Source organism: Myotis daubentonii, chromosome 3, assembly GCF_963259705.1.
Source record: "Myotis daubentonii chromosome 3, mMyoDau2.1, whole genome shotgun sequence".
Classification (NCBI taxonomy): Eukaryota; Metazoa; Chordata; class Mammalia; order Chiroptera; family Vespertilionidae; genus Myotis; species Myotis daubentonii.
In genome coordinates this window covers 5,458,431-5,479,692 of record NC_081842.1, presented here as the reverse complement: position 1 = coordinate 5,479,692, position 21,262 = coordinate 5,458,431, and the positions used below count along the sequence as shown (strand labels likewise).

Sequence of the window (21,262 nt, the reverse complement as noted above, 5' to 3'; positions counted from 1 at the left end):
CAATTACACAGGACTGAATGAATTGACGAGGGAAGATGGTTGTTTTTGTTTGGAATACTGTTGATGTCACCTTCATGTTCTATATTCTGCATATATAAGGAAGCCCTCTGTCTTTCCTCTTAAGCTTCTTATAAACCACAACAATGCAATAGACTCTGCTTTTATAAGTTGAAAGGAAATGTTTGTGCATGATGTTCTCTCTGCCTGACCCCTCCAGAATTTAACAATTCTTATTGAGTCTTTTCACTATTTATGGCAATACAGTAATTTGCCTGGCTCAGGAAGAATCTGTGTTCCTTATTACCAGGGCATAATTGGAAACTGGTTATGCAACCAAGGCCTTGACTGGAGTGTGGGGTGAAAAATGGTGCTCATTTAATCAGATGTGACCAGATGCTTGTGAAGCACGAAGGTGGACTTTATGGCCACAAAGCCTCTTGGGAAACTGGCCTGCTACTTGGTCCAGTATAACCTGCCCAAGACAAGAAAAGTTGTCTAAAGCAGTAACGCCGCTGACAGTGCTTACTCTCATTTCATAAGCATACATTTCTACATAATTGTCAAATGTCTATTTTTAGCCTTAGCACAAGATTAATTTCCTTGCTGACTTCTCCACAATGTTGTTTACTACAAAAGGACACTCTGACAATTGATGATTTACGGAGATGCTATAATATCATCTCCATAAATCATCAGGTCTGTCTTCCCAAAGGAACCTGAAGGACTTTCCCGTGTGCACACATAAACACCTATGAACACTGACAGCACCAGAGGCTCTAGCCGGGCTGTGCTGCTAATTGTTGGCGAGCCTTGTGCCAATCACCTCAGCTCCTCGGGCCTCAAGCTCCTCCTCTGGGAAGAGAAGAACCGGGACTGGCTGGCCTCCGGGGTCTCTCTAGGCCTTCCCGCTCTTCCACTCAGTGAGGGAGAATGTCATGCAATGTGACGGTACCTAATCACAAACCAGGGCGGGATCTAAAACCCGAGATTCAATATTTGTAAATGGGATCAGATGAAACGGAGCAGAAGCTGAAATAGATGTACATATTTTAGTACGGATACATCTCAAAACAATGTTGTTGTTTTTAAAAAGCAAGTTGCAGAACATTCCAAAAAATATGATACCAATTTGGCATTAAAAATATAGAAGAAAGGTCTTTCAATAAGTTTCTAGAAACTGCCGATAAACTTAATGAGATCTACAAGAAATCTAATGAGACCCTCGATGTTATGATAAAGAACCAACTAGAAATTAAGCATACACTGACTGAAATAAAGAATATTATACAGACACCCAACAGCAGACCAGAGAAGCGCAAGAATCAAGTCAACGATTTGAAATGCGAAGAAGCAAAAAACACCCAACCGGAAAAGCAAAATGAAAAAAGAATCCGAAAAGACGAAGATAGTGTAAGGAGCCTCTGGGACAGCTTCAAGCGTACCAACATCAGAATTATAGGGGTGCCAGAAGATGAGAGAGAGCAAGATATTGAAAACCTATTTGAAGAAATAATGACAGAAAACTTCCCCTACCTGGTGAAAGAAATAGACTTACAGGTCCAGGAAGCACAGAGAACCCCAAACAAAAGAAATCCAAAGAGGACCACACCAAGACACATCATAATTAAAATGCCAAGAGCAAAAGACAAAGAGAGAATCTTAAAAGCAGCAAGAGAAAGAAAGTCAGTTACCTACAAGGGAGTACCCATACAACTGTCAGCTGATTTCTCAACAGAAACTTTGCAGGCCAGAAGGGAGTGGCAAGAAATATTCAAAGTGATGAATACCAAGAACCTACAACCAAGATTACTTTATCCAGCAAAGCTATCATTCAGAATTGAAGGTCAGATAAAGAGCTTCACAGATAAGGAAAAGCTAAAGGAGTTCATCACCACCAAACCAGGATTATATGAAATGCTGAAAGGTATCCTTTAAGAAGAGAAGAAGAAAAAGGTAAAGATACAAATTATGAGCAACAAATATGCATCTATCAACAAGTGAATCTAAGAATCAAGTGAATAAATAATCTGATGTACAGAATGACTGGTGATTATAATAGAATCAGAGACATAGAAAGGGAATGGACTGACTATTCTTGGGGGGGGAAAGGGTGTGGGAGATGCGGGAAGAGACTGGACAAAAATCGTGCACCTATGGATGAGGACAGTGGGTGGGGAGTGAGGGCGGAGGGTGGGGCGGGAACTGGGAGGAGGGGAGTTATGGGAGGGAAAAAGAGGAACAAATGTAATAATCTGAACAATAAAGATTTAATTTTAAAAAATTTTAAAAAAATATAGAAGAACATATGTACTGCTGATGGAGATAAACATATAGTTTTATAAATAGATGTGTTTGTGTGTGTTTTTAATTCATAGTATTTTTTTAATTCATGGGAGGGAAACAGGGACGGGAGAGAAACAGTGGCCTCATCGTTTCTCTGTGATGACTGCCTCCCCCTCCAAATGGGCAGGTCTACTCTCTACAGAAGGAGGCCGGGCACGGGCCCAGCACAAATATGAAGAAAGGGCCTCTTCCAAGCACCTCGTTAGACAACTTCAGAATGAAAAAGAGGATCCTGAAACCTCCCAGAAACGAGAACAAACGCAGGCGCAAATAAATGGTCAAGAGACAGACTGGCGTCCGGCCTCTGAGCGGCAACTCTGGGACTAGAGAACGCGGAGCGGCCAGCACCTTCTCAATTCCGAGGCCAAATGACGTCCACCCAGAATTCTGCACCGGAGCAGCCGCTGGAGAAAACGTTAACCCGCAGGGTTGGGGCAGGGCCTGCGGCTTTTGCAATAATCCTTGTAGCACTATTTGACCTTCCCAATACTATACACGCATTAGCTTGCTAAGAAAACTAATTTTTAATATTCAAAACAGTCTTTTCATAGGGAAATAAAAATACACATTGTGCTACAAAGGTGATGAAAATTCACACCACATTCCCTCTCCATAGCACAATAAAATCAGAAACAATTTTTAAAAATACGATCTGATGGCCCTAAAATCAAGGCGATTAAGCATGCTGACGGTTGGCTCAGTGGAGTGGGTGCAGTGTGGCATGACGGGATTCACGTTCTGCCCTAGCATGGGGCAATCTGGAGTCACATTTGAAGCCCATAAGATGCCCAGGCACTTCGGCCTGCCTCACTGAAAGCACCACTGGGAATGTGCCCCAAAGAAACACTCCGGAAGAAAGCGCGCTATTTTGTGGTGACAATCACTGGAGGGTTCTGTATAATAAAAAATTCTGAGCCAGTAAAGTTTCAAAAACAACTGTGGAATCTGCATGTTACCACCTGGAGAAGACGCTGGTGCTGGGCCTGTGTGTGTCAGCCTAGCGCTAAGACACCTCAGTGCCATTACCTGAGACTGCTGACATGTGAAAGCAAGCCCATCTCTGCAAGGTCGGATTTTGAATGGTTTCTTCTATAGTGAGAATAGACTTGGGCTCAGTCACCACAAATCTCTTTAGAAATGAAGGTGGGTACAAACAAACAAATGAATTAAGAAAGAATGTCTTGTATCTACGGAAAGTCCTGTGTGAGATCTTGGTAGAGGCAAGGAATGCAGTGGCCATTGCATGGGGTGAAGCCGGTGAGCATCATAGAGGAATTCATGATATTAACTTTATTAGCATAATTCTTGATTTAATAGACATGATTATACCTAATCAAAGATGAAACGGTATCGGGGGGAGAAAACTAATAAAATGTATCTTGATCTTGAATCCAGATCTTACTTTTTCCCTCTTTATCAGACTAAAAAATCAGAGTTTAATTTATTTTAAATAAAAAATAATTAAAATAGTGGATGTATCATTATAGAATTAACTAATATAAGCTATATAAGAAGTCAATTCATAACAAAATTTCATAAACACAACCTGGGAACTCATATTTTTACATATTTACATATTTAATTAGCACACTTAAGACTATTGAGTGCAATGATATTTCTTTTTTAAAGTATTGTAAAAATTTATTATTTATTTTTATTTTATGATAAAATATAATGAAGCAAAAATATGAAAAGCACAGTTTTGGAACATGTGTTAGTAAAAAGCTTGCATTATCTTTATGCATAAGACTTCATCAGAATAAGGAGTGTATTAAAATCATGTTGGTTTAAATATCCTCATTTATTAAACAGATTTCCAGCTTCATTTATTAGGACCTGTATTGGGACCCCATAAGGTGTTCAAGCTTACCTTTGAGCCTGGAGGGGGAGCCAAACCAAGGAATGAATAAATAATATTCTCTTCTTTTGCGGAGAAGAAAGAATCAAAATCCTTGAAGCAAAGAAAAAGAATGTTTAGGCCCATTGCACACCTGTGAGCCAGGATTTTTACCTAAGTTGATCTCTTTTTTTATTTGCCATTAATTTAGGAGCCAACACAAAACGTTATGCCAGTTTGCGTGGCCAAAGACGACTAATCCCAAAGTTAAGAAATCTAACTGTGAACTTGACATTTGTTTTCACACACTTTGTGCCGATTACAGTGTACTGAGAATTCACACACACACTGTCCGTGCTCAGGAACTGCTAAGACTCAGCTATACCCAGTGAAAGGCCTCTCCAGGAGTTGCACATCGTTGGCTGACTGCCTCACAGCTTGGCCCATGGATTAGACCTGACCAGCAGAGACTAAAACAGCACGGGGTTTCTCCGCTGTTATTATAGTAGCTTCTAAGGACCCAGATTCCTCTCACGCTTTCTGAGACCAGGAGCCACAGGATTATGGAGGGCTTAGCGCAGAGGTTGTTTTGGCAAAATGGGGACAACTGTGACCTAAATCCAGGTAGTCGCCGAGCTGGCGTGGCTCAGTGGTTGAGTGTCGACCTATGAACCCGGAGGTCACGGTTCAATTCCTGGTCAGAGTACATGCCCAGGTTATGGGCTCGATCCCCAGTGGGGGGTGTGCAAGAGGCAGCCAATCGATGATTCTCTCTCATCACTGATGTTTCTCTCTCTCTCTCTCCTCCCTTCCTCTCTAAATCAATATAAACAAAAAAATAATAAAAGAACACTTTGTATTATTCATTAAAGCTAAACATGCTGCTAGCTGTGACCTAGCTTTTCGACCCCTCGTTACAGGACCAAGGGAAACTCGCCCGTCACCAGAGAGCTGTGGAGAGCACCATTTAGCAGCACTGTGACAGCCCACACCGGAAACCACACTGCTTTGGTCTGAATGTCCGAACCCCCAAAGATGGCAGCATTAGGTGGGGCCTTTGGGAGTGAGCACAGAAGCGGGTCCTCACCAGAACTCAATTGTGCCGGGACCTCGACCTTGGACTTCCCTGCCTCCAGGACTGTGAGAAATGCCTGTGTTGCTGATAAGCTACCCAGCCTGTGGTATTTTGTTACACAGTCCAAACGGACTAAGACACACTCTGATGTCCATTCTGAAGCAGTGAAAATAAATGAACTATGAACAGCACCAATCAACGTGGGTGTATCTTTAAAATATGTTGGTGAGAGAAGCAAGTCAAGCCTTGGCCAGTTTGGCTCAGTGGACAGAGTGTCAGCCTGCGGACTGAAGGGTCCTGGGTTCAATTCCGGTCAAGGGCATGAACCTCAGTTGCAGGCTTGATCCCTGGCCCTGGTCAGGGCATGGGCAGCAACCAATCGATGTGTCTCTCTCACATCAATGTTTTTCTCTGCCCCCCCGGCCCCCGCCGCTCCACTCTCTCTAAAAATCAATAGGAGGAACCAAGATGGCGGCATAGGTTAACGCCGGAGTTTGCTGCTTTGAACAACTACTTCAAAAGTGAAACCAAAAAACGAAAGGGACATCACCCAGAACCACAGGAACGCTGGCTGAGTGGAAGTCCTACAACTAGGAGGAAGGAGAAACGCATACGGACACTCAGAGGAGGCGCAGTGCTGAAGTCAAATTCTGAGGTGCGGAGTGCGCAGAGCGGGCTGGCGGCGGAGGGCGCGGTTGTTGTTTTCAATCTGGAGGGAGTCGCAGACTCTGAGCTCCAGATCCGGGCGAGTCTTTAGGGACCCAGACTCAAACGGGAGAAGCGGGACTGTCTGGCTTCGGTCAGAGCGAGTGCAGCTTTCTCTCCGAGCTTTGCAGCGGGTGCTGGGACTCAGAGAGGCAGAGCCCCTGGGGACAGGACTGAGAGCCGCCATAACTGCTCTCTCCGGCCCACCCTGTTGATCCTGTGCGACCCGCCCCGCCCAAGCCCTGCACAGAGGCATTTGCCGGATAGCCTCAGGCAAAGGCTAGATTAGCACCTCCCTAGAGGACAGAAGTTCTCTCACTGCTGACACAGCTGATTCTCATAGCCACTTGGCCTGGAGGTCAAACCCTCCCTGGGATTAGCTACAACAATCAAGATTTAACTATAAGACTGCGAACAAAGACCACTAGGGGGTGCACCAAGGAAGCATAACAAAATGCGGAGACAAAGAAACAGGACAAAATTGTCAATGGAAGATATAGAGTTCAGAACCACACTTTTAAGATCTCTCAAGAACTGTTTAGAAGCTGCTGATAAACTTAATGAGGTCTACACGAAAACTAATAAGACCCTCGATCTTATATTGGGGAACCAACTAGAAATTAAGCATACACGGACTGAAATAACGAATATTATACAGACGCCCGACAGCAGACCAGAGGAGCGCAAGAATCAAGTCAATGATTTGAAATGCGAGGAAGCAAAAAACATCCAACCGGAAAAGCAAAATGAAAAAAGAATCCAAAAATGCGAGGATAGTGTAAGGAGCCTCTGGGACAGCTTCAAGCGTACCAACATCAGAATTATAGGGGTGCCAGAAGATGAGAGAGAGCAAGATATTGAAAACCTATTTGAAGAAATAATGACAGAAAACTTCCCCTACCTGGTGAAAGAAATGGACTTACAGGTCCAAGAAGCGCGGAGAACCCCAAACAAAAGGAATCCAAAGAGGACCACACCAAGACACATCATAATTAAAATGCCAAGAGCAAAAGATAAAGAGAGAATCTTAAAAACAGCAAGAGAAAGAAACTCAGTTACCTACAAGGGAATACCCATACGACTGTCAGCTGATTTCTCAACAGAAACTTTGCAGGCCAGAAGGGAGTGGCAAGAAATATTCAAAGTGATGAATACCAAGAACCTACAACCAAGATTACTTTATCCAGCAAAGCTATCATTCAGAATTGAAGGTCAGATAAAGAGCTTCACAGATAAGGAAAAGCTAAAGGAGTTCATCACCACCAAACCAGGATTATATGAAATGCTGAAAGGTATCCTTTAAGAAGAGGAAGAGGAAGAAAAAGGTAAAGATACAAATTATGAGCAACAAATATGCATCTATCAACAAGTGAATCTAAGAATCAAGTGAATAAATAATCTGATGTACAGAATGACTGGTGATTATAATAGAATCAGAGACATAGAAAGGGAATGGACTGACTATTCTTGGGGGGGAAAGGGGTGTGGGAGATGTGGGAAGAGACTGGACAAAAATCGTGCACCTATGGATGAGGACAGTGGGTGGGGAGTGAGGGCAGAGGGTGGGGTGGGAACTGGGAGGAGGGGAGTTATGGGGGGGGGGGAAAGAGGAACAAATGTAATAATCTGAACAATAAAGATTTAATTTAAAAAAAAAATAAAAATCAATAGGAAATATCCCTGGGTGAGGATTAACAACAACAACAAAAAAAGAAGCAAGTCAAAGAAGAACACGTGTAATAAGTCCATTTATATAAAGCTCAAAAATCGGCAAAACAGCCCTGGCCAGTTTGGCTCAGTGGATAGAGTGTCAGCCTGCGGAGGGTCCTGGCTTCGATCCCAGTGAAGAGCACATGCCTTGGTTGCAGGCTCCTTCCCAGCCAGGGCCCTAGTCCGGGTTCGTGCAGGAGGCAGCCAATCTATGTGTTTCTCTCACATCGATGTTTCTCTCTCTTTCCCTCTCTCTTCCACCCTCCTTTAAAAACCAATGGAAAAATATCCTCAGGTGAGGATTAACAAAAACAAAATAAAATAAAAAATAGGCAAAACAAAACAGTGTATTGTTTAGGTACATATACACTGCAGATAGAGAAAAGAAAGGGAATGATAAACACGCAAGTCACTACACGCTGCCGCCTCTGGTGCAGAGGGAGGTGTGCGTGACGGGGAGAAGCACACGGGGACGTCTACATGTCTGTGCACACCGTACCTCTTACACTGGGTGGTGCGCACATGGTTGCTCATCTATCACTTGTCTTTACACATATGTCATTATCATATGACATATTTCATCACAATTTTTTAAAATATATTTTTTTTATTGATTTCAGAGAAGAAGGGAGAGGGAGACAGAAACATCAATGATGATAGAGAATCATTGATTGGCTGCATCCTGCACGCCCCACACTGGGGTTCGAGCCCACAACCTGGGCATGTGCCCTGACCCGGAATTGAACCATGACCTCAGGTTCATAGGTCAATGCTCAATCACTAAGCCACGCCAGCCGGGCTCATCATACATATTTAATGACATAAAATTTAATGGCATCCATGTGTTGAAAAGTCCTTCCCCACCTAACTGGGCTTCGTCCTGCCCTCCCTTGCAGCCCTGAGGACACAGCCTCTCTGCTGAATGTCCCCTCTAGTTGTGCTCGGGTCCAGACAGGCACCCCTGCCCTCGCCTGGGCTAAGATCACAGGCTCCTATTTGGCAGCGACAGGCGCGTCTGCTGCTTCCTCTGGCCTCCTCTGAGCCTGGCTCCCCAGCAGGTGTCTCCTTTCCCCGCTGACAGCTGTCCGCCAAGCCCATGGGATAACATCTCCATCTGTGCTGCCCGGAGCAGCAGTTCAGACCGGCGGGCACTTCGGGCCCCAGCTCTACCCTGCCATCAGCCCTCTCCCGGCCCGGGCACAGAGACACCCACTGCTTGCCCTGAGCTTCCTCCACCTGCGCCACACCACGTCTGGCCCATGAGTGGCCACTGGAGACTCCTGAGACCAGTGCTTCAAGTTAAATAACAGAGTTATTCTTACAGCGCACATTTCAACCGAGTAGAAAGAACCGTGACTGACCATCCAGGTTTATGCCATTTTAAAACAGACATGTCCTTCCGGTCCGTTGAGTTTTCTTTTAAAAATCGAAACCTACAATACACACTATCGTTTCTGCCTACTCTGGAAACAAAGCCCTCCGCCTCAGTAATGACCTTGTGTTAGAACAGGGGTGGGCAAACTTTCTGACTCCAGGGCCACAATGGGCTCTTAAATTGGACCGGAGGCCGGAACAAAAGCATGGATGGAGTGTTTGTGTGAACTGATATAAATTCAAAGTAAACATCATTACATAAAAGGGTACGGTCTTTTTTTTCAATAGTTTTATTCATTTCAAACGGGCCGAATCCAGCCCCGCGGGCCATAGTTTGCCCACAGCTGTGTTAGACTGTCCACAGGCTGCAGGAAAGCAAAGTTAGCAAAAGTGCTAGTAAGATAAGCTGCTAATATCTCTGTGAAGGCAGAACGTGCTGAAAAGTTATTTTTAAACATAAAGTAATGTGAATGTTCATCTCATTAGACCCATATTTGTAATAGGAAATATATTTTTTAAATATAAGGGTTTTTTTTTCTTATTTGGAACACCCTTTCTTTCTCCTCCACAACTAAAAAAAAACTGTAAGTGCTAGATCACAGCAAAACAGGATACAAAAGGCCATTAAGGTTTTATTTTTATAGCAGAAAATCCTCACAGAACTTTTATTCTCTGCGTTATCATAGGTTGGAAATACACTGCTCAATATTGTCTTGACTGTCACTAGTCTTAATTTAAAAGCATGGTTAAAATAAGAAGAGATTTAAAATCCTTCTTTCACTGGAAAAGCACTAAAAGAAAACATGAGATGATGCTTTTAATAATTCTAGTGAACAGAAGGCCTTTTTAAACAAGACTGCAAGAACCATAAAGAAAAAAAGATGAATAAATTTGTCTACACAAAAAAAATTTAAGTTCTGCATTCCAAAAAACATCACTTTAAAAACTCAAAAGACAAATAAAACAGGTGAAAAACTATGTAACATCTACTAGTATGATAGCAAAAGAGCTACTTTCCTCATCCACCAAGAGCCACAAGTCTTAGGAATGTGGGTCTGGGGGAAGGATGTAGGGAGGTGGGAGGGGGTGGGAGGTGGGAGGGCGGGGAGAGGACAGGAGTGGGAGGAAGGGGAGGGTCTTCCTCTCAGAGGAAGTCCTCTCTATGCTCTGGGATGCCCCACTTCAAATCCAGTAGGACTGGACCATGTAGGTTCCACAAAATAAGCGCTTGCCACATTAAGACTAGCCCAGTGGTTCTCAACGTTCCTAATGCCACGACCCTTTAATACAGTTCCTCATGTTGTGGTGACCCCCAACCATAAAATTATTTTCATTGCTACTTCATAACTGTAATTTTGCTCCTGTTATGAATCTTAATGTAAATATCTGATATGCAGGATGTATTTTCATTGTTCGCGACCCACAGGTTGAGAACCGCTGCCGGCTAGCCGCCTTGGCTCAGTGGAGCGTCAGCCTGCGGACTGAAGGGTCCTGGGTTCATTTCTGGTCAAGGGCATGCAGAAGGCAGCCAATCAATGATTCTCTCTCATCATTGATGTTTCTATCTCGCCCTCTTCCTTCCTCTCTGAAATCAATAAAAATATATTTTTTTTAAAAAAAGACTGAAAATACCCCCACGTCCACAAAACTTTGAGCAAAGCCACTGAAGAAAGCTCACACAGCCAAGTAAATACAGCCCTGCAGGGGGTTGAAAAGTGGCCCCACACATCCATGTGCACCCAGAACTTCAGAAAGGGACGTAGTTGGAAATACGATCGTTACAGATGTCATTAGTTACGATGCAGCCATACCGGCTTAGGGTGTTGTCTTTATAACACAGCCACGTGCAGACACAGAGAGACGCTCAGGAGAATGCTCTGTGAAGACAGAGGCAGGGACGGAAGTGATGCACCACAAGCCCAGGCAGGCCAGGATGCTGTGGCCACCAGGAGCTGGGCGACGCCGGGGCTGATTCTCCCTCGGAGCCTCCGGAAGGGACCGGCCCTGCCGACACCTGGATCTAGAATCTCTGGCCTCCAGAGCTGTCACACAATCCATTTCTGCGGTTTTAAGCCACCAAATTTGTGGTACTCTGTTACCACAGGCCTAGGAATGTAATGTCAACCGCCAAACTAAACAATTCACGCTTGAAAGCAGAGTTCCGCATGCGTTTCTGTAAATGGGCAGATAGAGAATAGTTGGGGCTTTGTGGGTCCTGTGGTCTCTGGGGCAATTACTCAACTCTGCCTCGGTGAGCAATCTGCCATGGGCAACAGGTGAATGGATCAGTGTGGACGTGTTCCAGCAAAACTTGACTGAAACAGGTAGCTGCAGGACCTGGCCCTCCAGCTATCGTCTGACCACACCTGCTTTAGATAAGAAACAAAATAATAAAGAGAAGCTAGCCTAAAGCACCAGCAGTTTTGTGTAGGAGGAAGAGAAAAGGTGAGCTAAGATTCCTACACCCTGTTCCAGCCTTGAGAAGCAGCACAACACTGGTCAATTCCTCTGATTTCCAGAGCCCTGGTCACTGCATCTGAACGGTGATCAGCAGGCCCTGACCAGCGTGGCTCAGTTCGTTGAGTGAGTGTCGTCCTGTACACTGAAAGGTTGCAGGTTTGGTTCCTGGTCAGGGCACATATGTAAGTTGTACCACTTGATATCTCTCTCCCCCCCCCCCCCCGCCCCTGCCTCATTTCCCCTCTCTCTAAAATCAATAAAGCGTGTCCTCGGTGAGGATTTTTTAAAAAAGAACAGTGACCTTATATGACCCCTAAAATAACTTCCAATCCTCAGGTTCTCAAGTCCTTTGAGTTTTTCAATGTGTCTTTTCAACAATTTGATGTACTCAATAGAATCTGTAAACTCTAAAGAAAAAGTGATTTTGTGGTGAAATGAACCAATAAATTTAGAAAAGAAAGTTGCTGTTGTAATCAGAATGTCCAGTACAGTTTTTAAACTACTTAGATACATTTACACCAATTTATTTTGTATCCACAGTAAGACTTAACTTCTGCAAATCACTCGTTATGAAAGTGAAAACTTGCCCTGTGTTTTTGTGGGTGCATATATGTGTCCACTGCCAGGTGGACTAGAATTCCTTGCCAACTAAAGGCTCATTTTGTTTGAACAACTGACCTCAATTCTTCAAAATAAAATAAGGAACCTAAAATAATCCCAAGAACTTCTGAATCATCCTTTTGTTGTTTCTACCATTTTGTAAATCTTAAATGCTGCTTACTCACAATGGCTCTACCATCTAGCTATTGGATGGCAGAAATAGGTCATGAACTGAAAGTTGTGAACAACTCCAAATTCTGCCTCAAATTAATCTGCTTTAGACAATTCTGAGAAACACACACACAGAAGAATTTTCCAAGAAACCAAACACTCACCCCACAATACTGCTCTTCGTTGAAGATCTGGGGAGGCAAAGGGATTCCGTTTTGAGGTTTTTTCTCTCCAGGGACGTTCTCTCTCATCCACTTCCTGTTGTCTTCATCTCCGGCTATATCAAATTCCTTAAAGTCGATTTTATTAGCTTCCAGAAAGCCCACTACTTCTTGCTGTTTTTTCCTAATCTGGTCAAAGGAGAGACAGGTAACTATTAGACTCGTTTTTCTTAATGCTTTGCTTATATTTACATAAATTAAATCCTTTCTCTTCCCAGATAGGGGGAAGAAAAAAGTTACACAAGTACAGAGAGTCCCAGGCAAGATGAACCCCAAAAGACCCACACCAAGACACGTCATAATAACGATGGCAAATGTACAAGACAAAGAGAGAATCTTAAAAGCTGCAAGAGAGAAACAGAGAGTTACCTACAAAGGATCCCCCATCAGATTATCCAATGATTTCTCAACAGAAACACATCAGGCCAGAAAAGAATGGTCAGAAATTTACAAAGTGATGCAAAGCAAAGGACTGAATCCAAGAATACTCTATCCAGCAAGGCTATCATTCAAAATTGAAGGGGAAATAAGAAGCTTCACAGACAAAAAAAGGCTAAGGGAGTTTATCACCACCAAGCCAGCAATGCAAGAAATGCTAAAGGGACTGGTATAAAAAGAAGAAATAAAAAGCTCAGAAAGGAAACAGCCACAAAAAAATAGAAATGGCTACAAACAAGTACCTTTCAATAATAACTTTAAACGTAAATGGACTAAATGGTCCAATCAAAAGACATCGAGTGGCTGAATGGATAAAAAAACATGGACCCATATATTTGCTGTCTACAAGAGACCCACCTCATTAGAAGGGACTCACACAGACTGAAAGTGAAGGAATGGAAAAATATCTTTCAGGCAAATGGAAATGAAAAAAAAGCTGGGGTAGCAATACTTATATTGGACAAAATAGACCTCAAAGTGAAGGCCATAAAAAGAGATAAGGAAGGCCACTTCATAATACTAAAGGGATCAATACAACAAGAGGATATAACCCTGATAAACATATATTCACCCAATGCAGGAGCACCCAAATTCATAAAAAAACTCCTGGAAGATATCAGGGGAGAGATCGACAACAATACAATCATAGTAGGGGACTTTAATACACCACTGACATCACTGGATAAATCCACTAGACAAAAAATCAGCAAAGAAACAACAATCCTAAATGACTCACTAGATCAGATGGACTTAATTGACATCTTCAGAACACTTCACCCCAAAGCCACAAAATACACGTTCTTCTCAAGTGCTCTTGGGACATCTTCAAAAATAAATCCTTTCTCCAACTGTACTATACAACACAAATAATTTCACAAAGTATTTAAACAACAACAACAAAAACATAGAACCACACCTTTTCAGTATAAAGGGTAAGCAAAATGATTACATAATTTCTGAAGTTTTAATCGCACCAATGTTTAAACCATGGTATAGCCAGCCCAGTAAGAACAGACCTGCTTTCGTCATGGCTTCTGTGTAGATCTTCCTTGTTAAGCTTTAATGCCAAAAAATAAATGAGAATTGGTTATGAAGAAAAATGATGATTGAGAGAAGAAAAGAGAAAAAAGTTCATTTATTATGAAACTCAAATACCAGGCATACCCCCACTAGAATGCACTTAGTCACAGAAATGAAAAGTAGCTTTACTTGCACAGGACACTGGGAGGCCCACGGGGAGATGACTGGGTGGGAAGGACAGAGGAAAAGTTGGTGGGAAAAGCTGGAGGAGGCTTGTTGCTGGCGTACAAGCGGAACACAGTAAACATCCTGTTCTCCCACAGATTGCTCCTTTCCGGCTCACACCACCTCTGAAAGCCACGCCTGAGAGAGAAGGCCACCGCACCTTTCTCAGCCCCTGGTTCACGCCAATGACTTCCGATGGAGGTGGCCAACCTTACAGCTTAGAACTCCTTTCCAGAAACAATTACAGTTTTCTCTCTTCAGCCAAAGCACATCACAGAAATGTGTGATGCCCTCTCGAATAAACCCTGGTAAACGAGTTACAGCAGACTCTGGCCCGCAGACTGTAACCACCTCAGTCACCCCTTCCTCATTGACTCTCTGCTCTGCCCGAGACGGCCAAGCTCTTCGTCTGAACAGATTCATAAGCCGGCCCTGGCAGTGGTTGAGCTTCGACCTATGAACCAGGAGATCACGGTTCAATTCCTGGTTATGGCACAAGCCTGGGTTTTGGCTCGATACCCTGTGGGGGACATGCAGGAGGTAGCCGATCAATGATTCTCTCTCATCATTGATTTTTCTCTCTCCCCCTCTCCCTTCCTCTCTGAAATCAATAAAAATATTTTTAAGTAGATTCATAAGCTGTTTATTTAAGGTGAAAAAATGTAAAGGACTCATTTGCACAAACTAGATGTAGAACAAGCTAAAGAAAATAGAGGCAAAATATGCTCAAATTTTTAAAACTAAGATTAAAATTTTAAATAAGCATTTTTTCCATGAAAATATCCAATAACTTAATTTTTAAGTCCTCTGAATATTGCCTAATGATGAAATCCAGTCATTAAAATGGTCTATAGGGCATGAGGCCCCTTGTTTTCATATCACTTACCAGCAGAGTAGACTTTGAGAATTCCAAACAAGCGCTGTGAAAGCACGTGCCCTTCCCACACCGATGTCTGGAGTCAAACCCTCTTTTGGCTAAACCCAATTCCTTTCACAGAGATTAGGAAGCCAAACAAATTATTTTATTCATTTTTGCAAGAGTGAATGATTCTATCAATGACTTGAGTATAGAGTGCTATTTCTTTTTTAACCCTCACCCAAGATACGTTTTTATTTAGTGTGTGTGTGTGTGAGAGAGAGAGAGAGAGAGAGAAACATTGATGTGAGAGAGAAACATGGATCAGTTGCCTCCCACATGCACCCTGACCTGGGATCGAACCCAAAACCTAGGTATATGCCTTGATGGGAATCAAACTCACTCCAACCAACAGAGCCACCCAGCCAGAGCTAGCGTATTTCTTAATTAAAGGAAAAGTAAGACACATATGAATGTTTAAGCCCTGGAATCAAATCATCACCAAAAAACAAACTCTGTATAATTTGGTTTGGGTGGTGATTTGATTGTACATGTTACATTAATTATAAATATAAAAATTAATATTAAATAAATTAAATTTTAACATAAAGGAAATTATATATAAATTACATATACACACATGTAATTAATATAAATTACATATACACATATCTATAAATGGTAATCACACATCTGCTTTTTAATTAACATTTGTACCATCAACCTAATAAAGATATTGCAAATAAAAGCACTAGATCAATAAATTAAAGGCAGCTATTAACCACCATACAACACTTAATCAGTAAGATTTGTGCCACAATATCTATTTCAGGTTGGGGCAAGCGTGGACAAAAGATAAAAATAAAAGTCACACAGGAAGCTGTGAAGGGATGGAATTTTCCGTGAGCTTCTGGCCTCAGCGCTCGGGCACATTCCTGAGGAGGACCTGCGTTGCGTCCACCCTGCGCCCTCCCCCAGGCTGCGCTGGGGGAGCCCTGACCTTCTCCTCCTTCAGGAAATCCCTAGCCCACAGTCGCACGGCTGGATTCTGAATATTACAAAATCCCTTCGGACCTGATGACAGGTTGTTGGACTAAATTATTACCTTAATGAATTGCGTTTTCTCTATATACTTTCCAACCTGGCCATGATTACTCCTGCCGCTGTATAAACGCTTATTCCTTTAGGTATTGTCAGAGATAACTCTGCTGTTTGAAGAGTAGAGGTGTCTTCGTTTTAGGCAGCTTTGCCTTGATTAATATTCAGAAGACAACATCCTTTATTCTGTCCAAACCCATCTTGCTTCCTTCTCAAATACCTCCCAGGAGTCGAATCAGCCTGGCCAAGGCCCCCACATTATTGTCATCTCTGTTAATTACCCCTCAGGACTGCGGTGGGATGGAAAAGGGATCGCACTTGATTCCATGATTAATAGATGAGAAACATTTCCCGAAGCCCTGACAGGTTTCTTCTGTGAGGAAGTCAGAGACGGAGAAAAGGGAAGGGGAGATCTGTTTGCTGTTATTTCTCGCAAGACAAGCAATTGCATCTCTGGGGAGTTAACTGACTGTTGGGTGCATGACACTGTGTTAAAAGCTATTTCTCAGCCCTCCGCCCAAAGGAAGAGAAATTAAATGTGCCCCTCTGCACTTCCCAAACACCAGGAACTTCAACTGGGCCAAAAGCATAGCATCTGGCTGGAGCCCTTGACCTTGAGTTCTGCCAGGGCTGGAGACGGGTCTTAGGAAGAGGCCAGAAGAGGGGAGAGGGCAGTAGGGAGCGCGTGAGCTCGCTCACCTGGCTGGCACGATGGCCTTCGCCCACACCCTGATGCCCACCCTGAGCGGTGGGGACTCTCCCCTGCAGCCCTCCCCTTGAGGGTCTCTGTTCAAGAAGCCCCCCGGGGCCCTCCGTCAAAGTGAAGCTCCTCTCCATGTGCCTCCTGAGCTGACCTCCAGGGACAAGGCATCAGTCCCATAGGCGCCTCCCTTCATGGCTTCAGGGGGAGGGGCACGCACAGCACCCAGCAGTCCTCACCAGACACACTCCCCTTCCACCTCTCCCACTTTCCCCCCCACCCCCCGGAGTGCCAGGCCAATGGTGGCCCCATGAAGGTGGGCCCCCTCCTCAGGATCAGGGGTCCTTGGGGCCTGTGCCCTTTGGAGCCTTTGGGACCTCAGCATTGGCTCCAAGAGCTCTGTCCTCTTTCCTATTACAAATACTCAGACAGAAGCGTTGCTCTCTGTCCTGAGGTCACCCGGCCACCGTCGGTCACACTAACGTGTCGGAGGGCTCTCTGGGTCACTCGCTTGTTTATTGTCTTGTACAGTTAGGAGCCTTTCCAACCGAGGTCACTGTACTGCAGCAGCAAGCACAGTGCCCTTGAGTGAGAGGTGCCTGCGTCGCCATCCTGGCTCAGAGGGTGCTGTCCGAGCAGGGGCGCAGCTGGTCGACCGCCTCACCCACAAGAGGGATAGAGCGAGCCCTCCTCACGGTTCTGGTGAGACTCCAGGAGGATCGTGGGAAAGCATCTGTGCCACACACTGAGGAGCTGCTCCGCCACACACCCAGCAGCACACTTACCCGGTTACCTGACTTGATCACCATGTCAGGTAAGCACTCTGATCACCATTTTATTTTATTTTTTAATATATTTTTATTGATTTCAGAGAGGAAGGGAGAGGGAGAGAAAGATAGAAACATCAATGATGAGAGAGAATCATTGATCGGCTGCCTCCTGCACACCCCACACTGGGGATCGAGCCCGAAACCAGGCATGTGCCCTGACCAGGAATCGAACCATGACCTCCTGGTTCATAGGTCGACGTTCAACCACTGAGCCACGCCGGCCGGGCTGATGACCATTTTAAAATGACAACGCTGAGGCGTCAGCAAATTAAAGAAGTTTCCAAGGCTTCCACCCAGATCCATGTAATTCAATAGCCAAGTTTTCCCACTGTTCTTACACTCGCTCAGGGCTGGAGGAAGGACTGAGGAAGCCAGGAGCCACCATGAGGGTCTGTCCCAAAGACCGTGGTTGCAGGGCTGTGCGCACTGCAATCGGTGAGGACCAGCCGCTCTCCCTTTGTCCCCCAGCCCGCGGGGGCAGTGGCCTTCAGGGAGGAAGAGGGTCCCACAAGAGGCACAGGCTTCCCGCTCCGAGGCTCTCGGCCCCAGGCCTCACCGTAAAAACCTGCAACCTCACTTTAATGTCAACTATTAAAACAGCTATAGCCCTGGCCGGTTTGGCTCAGGTTCCAGCCAGTCAAGGGCATGTACGGGAGGCAGACAATGTTTCTCTCTCACAATGATGTTTCTCTCTCCCCCTCCACTTTCTCAAAAAATCAATGGAAAAAATAACCTCAGGTGAGGATTAACAAACCAAGAAAAAACCAAGAGCTATATGTGTAATCCCTCATAAAGAAGTTATCATTTGTTTTGTCATTTTTCATTTATGTCATTCATGTAACAGAAGCCTTGCTGCCCTGTTGACGAGGTCCCAGGCAAGAATTCGTTTCTGAAACACACAGGCGAAAGCAGAAAGGAGTAAAGGTGTGACAGGCCAGCACCACACACAGCCCAAGCCCTGGCACCTTCCCTGTGGTTCTCCTAAAAGAAGCTTCTAGTGAAACACCACCCCGCCCCAGGAAAAATCATTAGCACTGACCCCACAGAAATAATCAGGTCTCATGCCTCAGGATAAGACAGAAATTCTTCCATTTATGTGGCTTAGGACAATTCTTCTGAAAAATAATCATCATAGACTCAGACCTACTAGCGTTAACTAGTAATTATAACAACTACAATAATATTGATTAATATTAACAATTATAATAACTACAAGTTGTAACTGTTCTAGCACTAACTAACGAGAGCTAATAATTATGACAGTAACTAACAATTGTAATACTTAGTAAGCACTGATGAAGCACCCGACACCACGCCAGGCACCCAGCAAGTTACTTCCTAAGTCCTCGCAGCCTGTCGGGTGAGTGCTACGCGGGTCCTCGTTTTACAGGTAAGGAAATCGAGGCTTTGCAAGGTGAAATGACCTTCCCAAGGTCACGCGGTTCCAAGTGGCACCAAAACATTTGCTCAGGGAACAAGAATTAACCTGACTTTTCCAAGATCCTGGAATGAATGATACCCCTCCAGGCCCTCCGAGGCTAACTACATCAAGCTCAACCTTCAGGAACGTAGGGTATCAAATAACCCTAAAAACCCACCAGTGTATTCACTGTCTCCGGAAGGATGACCTGGTCTACATGAGATGAGAAGCTGGCAGGTCAGTGATAAAGTCTCCAGCAGTGAATATCAACAGCATGTTTAAAGCCCATCAAGACCATTTTCCTCCAAAATTCGTTTCACCTAAATAATCCAAAAATGTGTGTTCACTGCAGGTCAACCAAGAGTTTCTGAGGTCAGGCACAGCCACGGAAGGTTTTGCAGTTTTTACATCTGGAGCTTCTCCTCGTTTTTTCTGTTAAAAGATGTTCTAGAAATCACTAGACACTTGCCGCTCAGTTGGGCTCAGAACAGATACCCGGCTCCTTTCTCTGGTTTTCGGCTCGCCCTCTCTGGAAACGGTGAACTCGGAGTGGTGGCATTCGCCAGCTGCCCGTGGAACTGTTCCCGCCAGCGGCTCACCTGGGGTATGGTCCCCGGCTACGTGGGCCTGAAACCCTAGCTGCCCCGAGATGTCAGGGACCTGGATATAAAAGGAAACACCCCCTCACTGGTCTCCAACTCTCAGGATTAATCAAACCCTTTTCTCTCCACAGCCTCCCAAACTTCTGCTAAAATGCTGGCGGAAATGTCGGTACCAAAGCCTGAATCACTGCCCCGTGTCTGAAGGCAGGTCTGTCTCTCTTGCCCAGAATGAAGGCTGGGATTGGACAGACGGAGGGGCGATTCCCAGCCGGGTCCCGAGGAAAAAGCAATGCATGGAGGTCGGCTTTGAGGGCTCATGTTGGGTCTGCTCGGATGCCGAGAGCGTTTAAAACTGGGGCCTGAGCGATGTTTGCTCCTGCCTCTGTGACATCATCTTCCTCAAATAATAGCATTACACACGCTAATGGTACACTTTCGGTATGGTTCCTGCACACACAAGTAATTTCACCCAGGAGTCATTTTAGGAATCTGGCTCTCCTTGCTCCAAATATGTTACACAATGTGTCATATTTGTTTGCAACTTTTATCGATCCTGCAGGATGAATGGCAAAAACCTCCACACCAAAACCAAAAAATCTTTGATTCTAGAATATATGCGACACAACAGGACACGCACACTTGATAAACATCCTAGAATTAAGCACGCCCCCTCCCTCGTGCCTCTTCTCGCACCGGCTTACACACTTCACACACTTCGACACAAGCACAGGACGCAGGGCGCGCAGGCTCGCAGGCTCCCCCCTCACCCAGAAACTTAGAGCCCGCGCGGGGCGCCCCGCGCCTTTCCCGGGAAAACGGGTTAGGAAACACGCCCACACATTCCATCCGACACCTACCGCTATGGACCCAGAAGATGTGGCAACAAACACTTTGATAACCATTTCGACAGCCGGAAAGAGGACTCCCCCCAACACACCCCCGTGACGGAGCGGGGCGCTAGACAAATCCTGAGCGCGCGCCGGGCGGGGCTGGCCGGCCCTGCGCTCCTCCGCGCTCCTCTGCGCCCCTGCCCCGCCTGCCGCAGCTGAAGCTCGGCCTCTCCCCGGGCAGCCCAGGCATCCCGGCCTGTCCCTGCCATTGGCCCGGGAATATTTGGGGACCAGTCAGGAAAATATTTGATTGGTTGATAAAAGCAGTCCCTGGACCCTTTCCCTTATCGCTGTAAACGCCCGACGACAGTCCCTAAAAGGCGAGGCTGCACTGCGCACCAATCAGAGCCCTGGGCACAGATGCCTCGGGATGGAGGGGGGTGGGGCGCGGGGCGGAGAGGGCAGGGAGAGGGGAGGCGCTGGTGGGGGCTGGAAAGGCCCAGAACACAGCGGCCCCGGGTTCGGGAAGGGCTGTGTGTACGGGGCTGCTGGCAAGCACACGGGGAGGTCAGAATAGCCACAAAGGCCTTCAAACAAAGCAAGCACAGCTTCCTTCCCTTAGGAGTCTGGCAGATGAGAAAGCAAGCCGGTGAGCTGTCATACAATAGATTTCTTTCTGAGTGGCCCCTTTCCACGTTGTCCCTTTACCACCTGTTTCTCTTAAAGAACAGAAACTGACAGGTCGTG

At 45.1% G+C, this 21,262-nt stretch overlaps 1 protein-coding gene across 2 annotated transcripts in view; it reads right to left on the bottom strand.

Annotated features, from left to right (window-relative positions):
- Positions 1–20,756, bottom strand: part of SH3BGR (SH3 domain binding glutamate rich protein) — a 28,753-nt gene extending 7,997 nt beyond the window's left edge. Inside the window, exons 1-3 of one of the 2 annotated variants that reach the window (XM_059686481.1) lie at positions 20,543–20,751; positions 12,440–12,625; positions 4,214–4,294 (exon numbers count right to left, since the gene is read on the bottom strand). In XM_059686481.1, coding sequence (XP_059542464.1) covers positions 4,214–4,294; positions 12,440–12,625; positions 20,543–20,587 — 312 coding nt within the window. In that variant the 5' untranslated portion in view covers positions 20,588–20,751. Of the gene's footprint in view, positions 1–4,213; positions 4,295–12,439; positions 12,626–20,542 lie in introns of both variants that reach the window. The other variant, XM_059686482.1, reaches the window with a different exon arrangement.
- Positions 20,757–21,262: the final 506 nt, after the last annotated feature.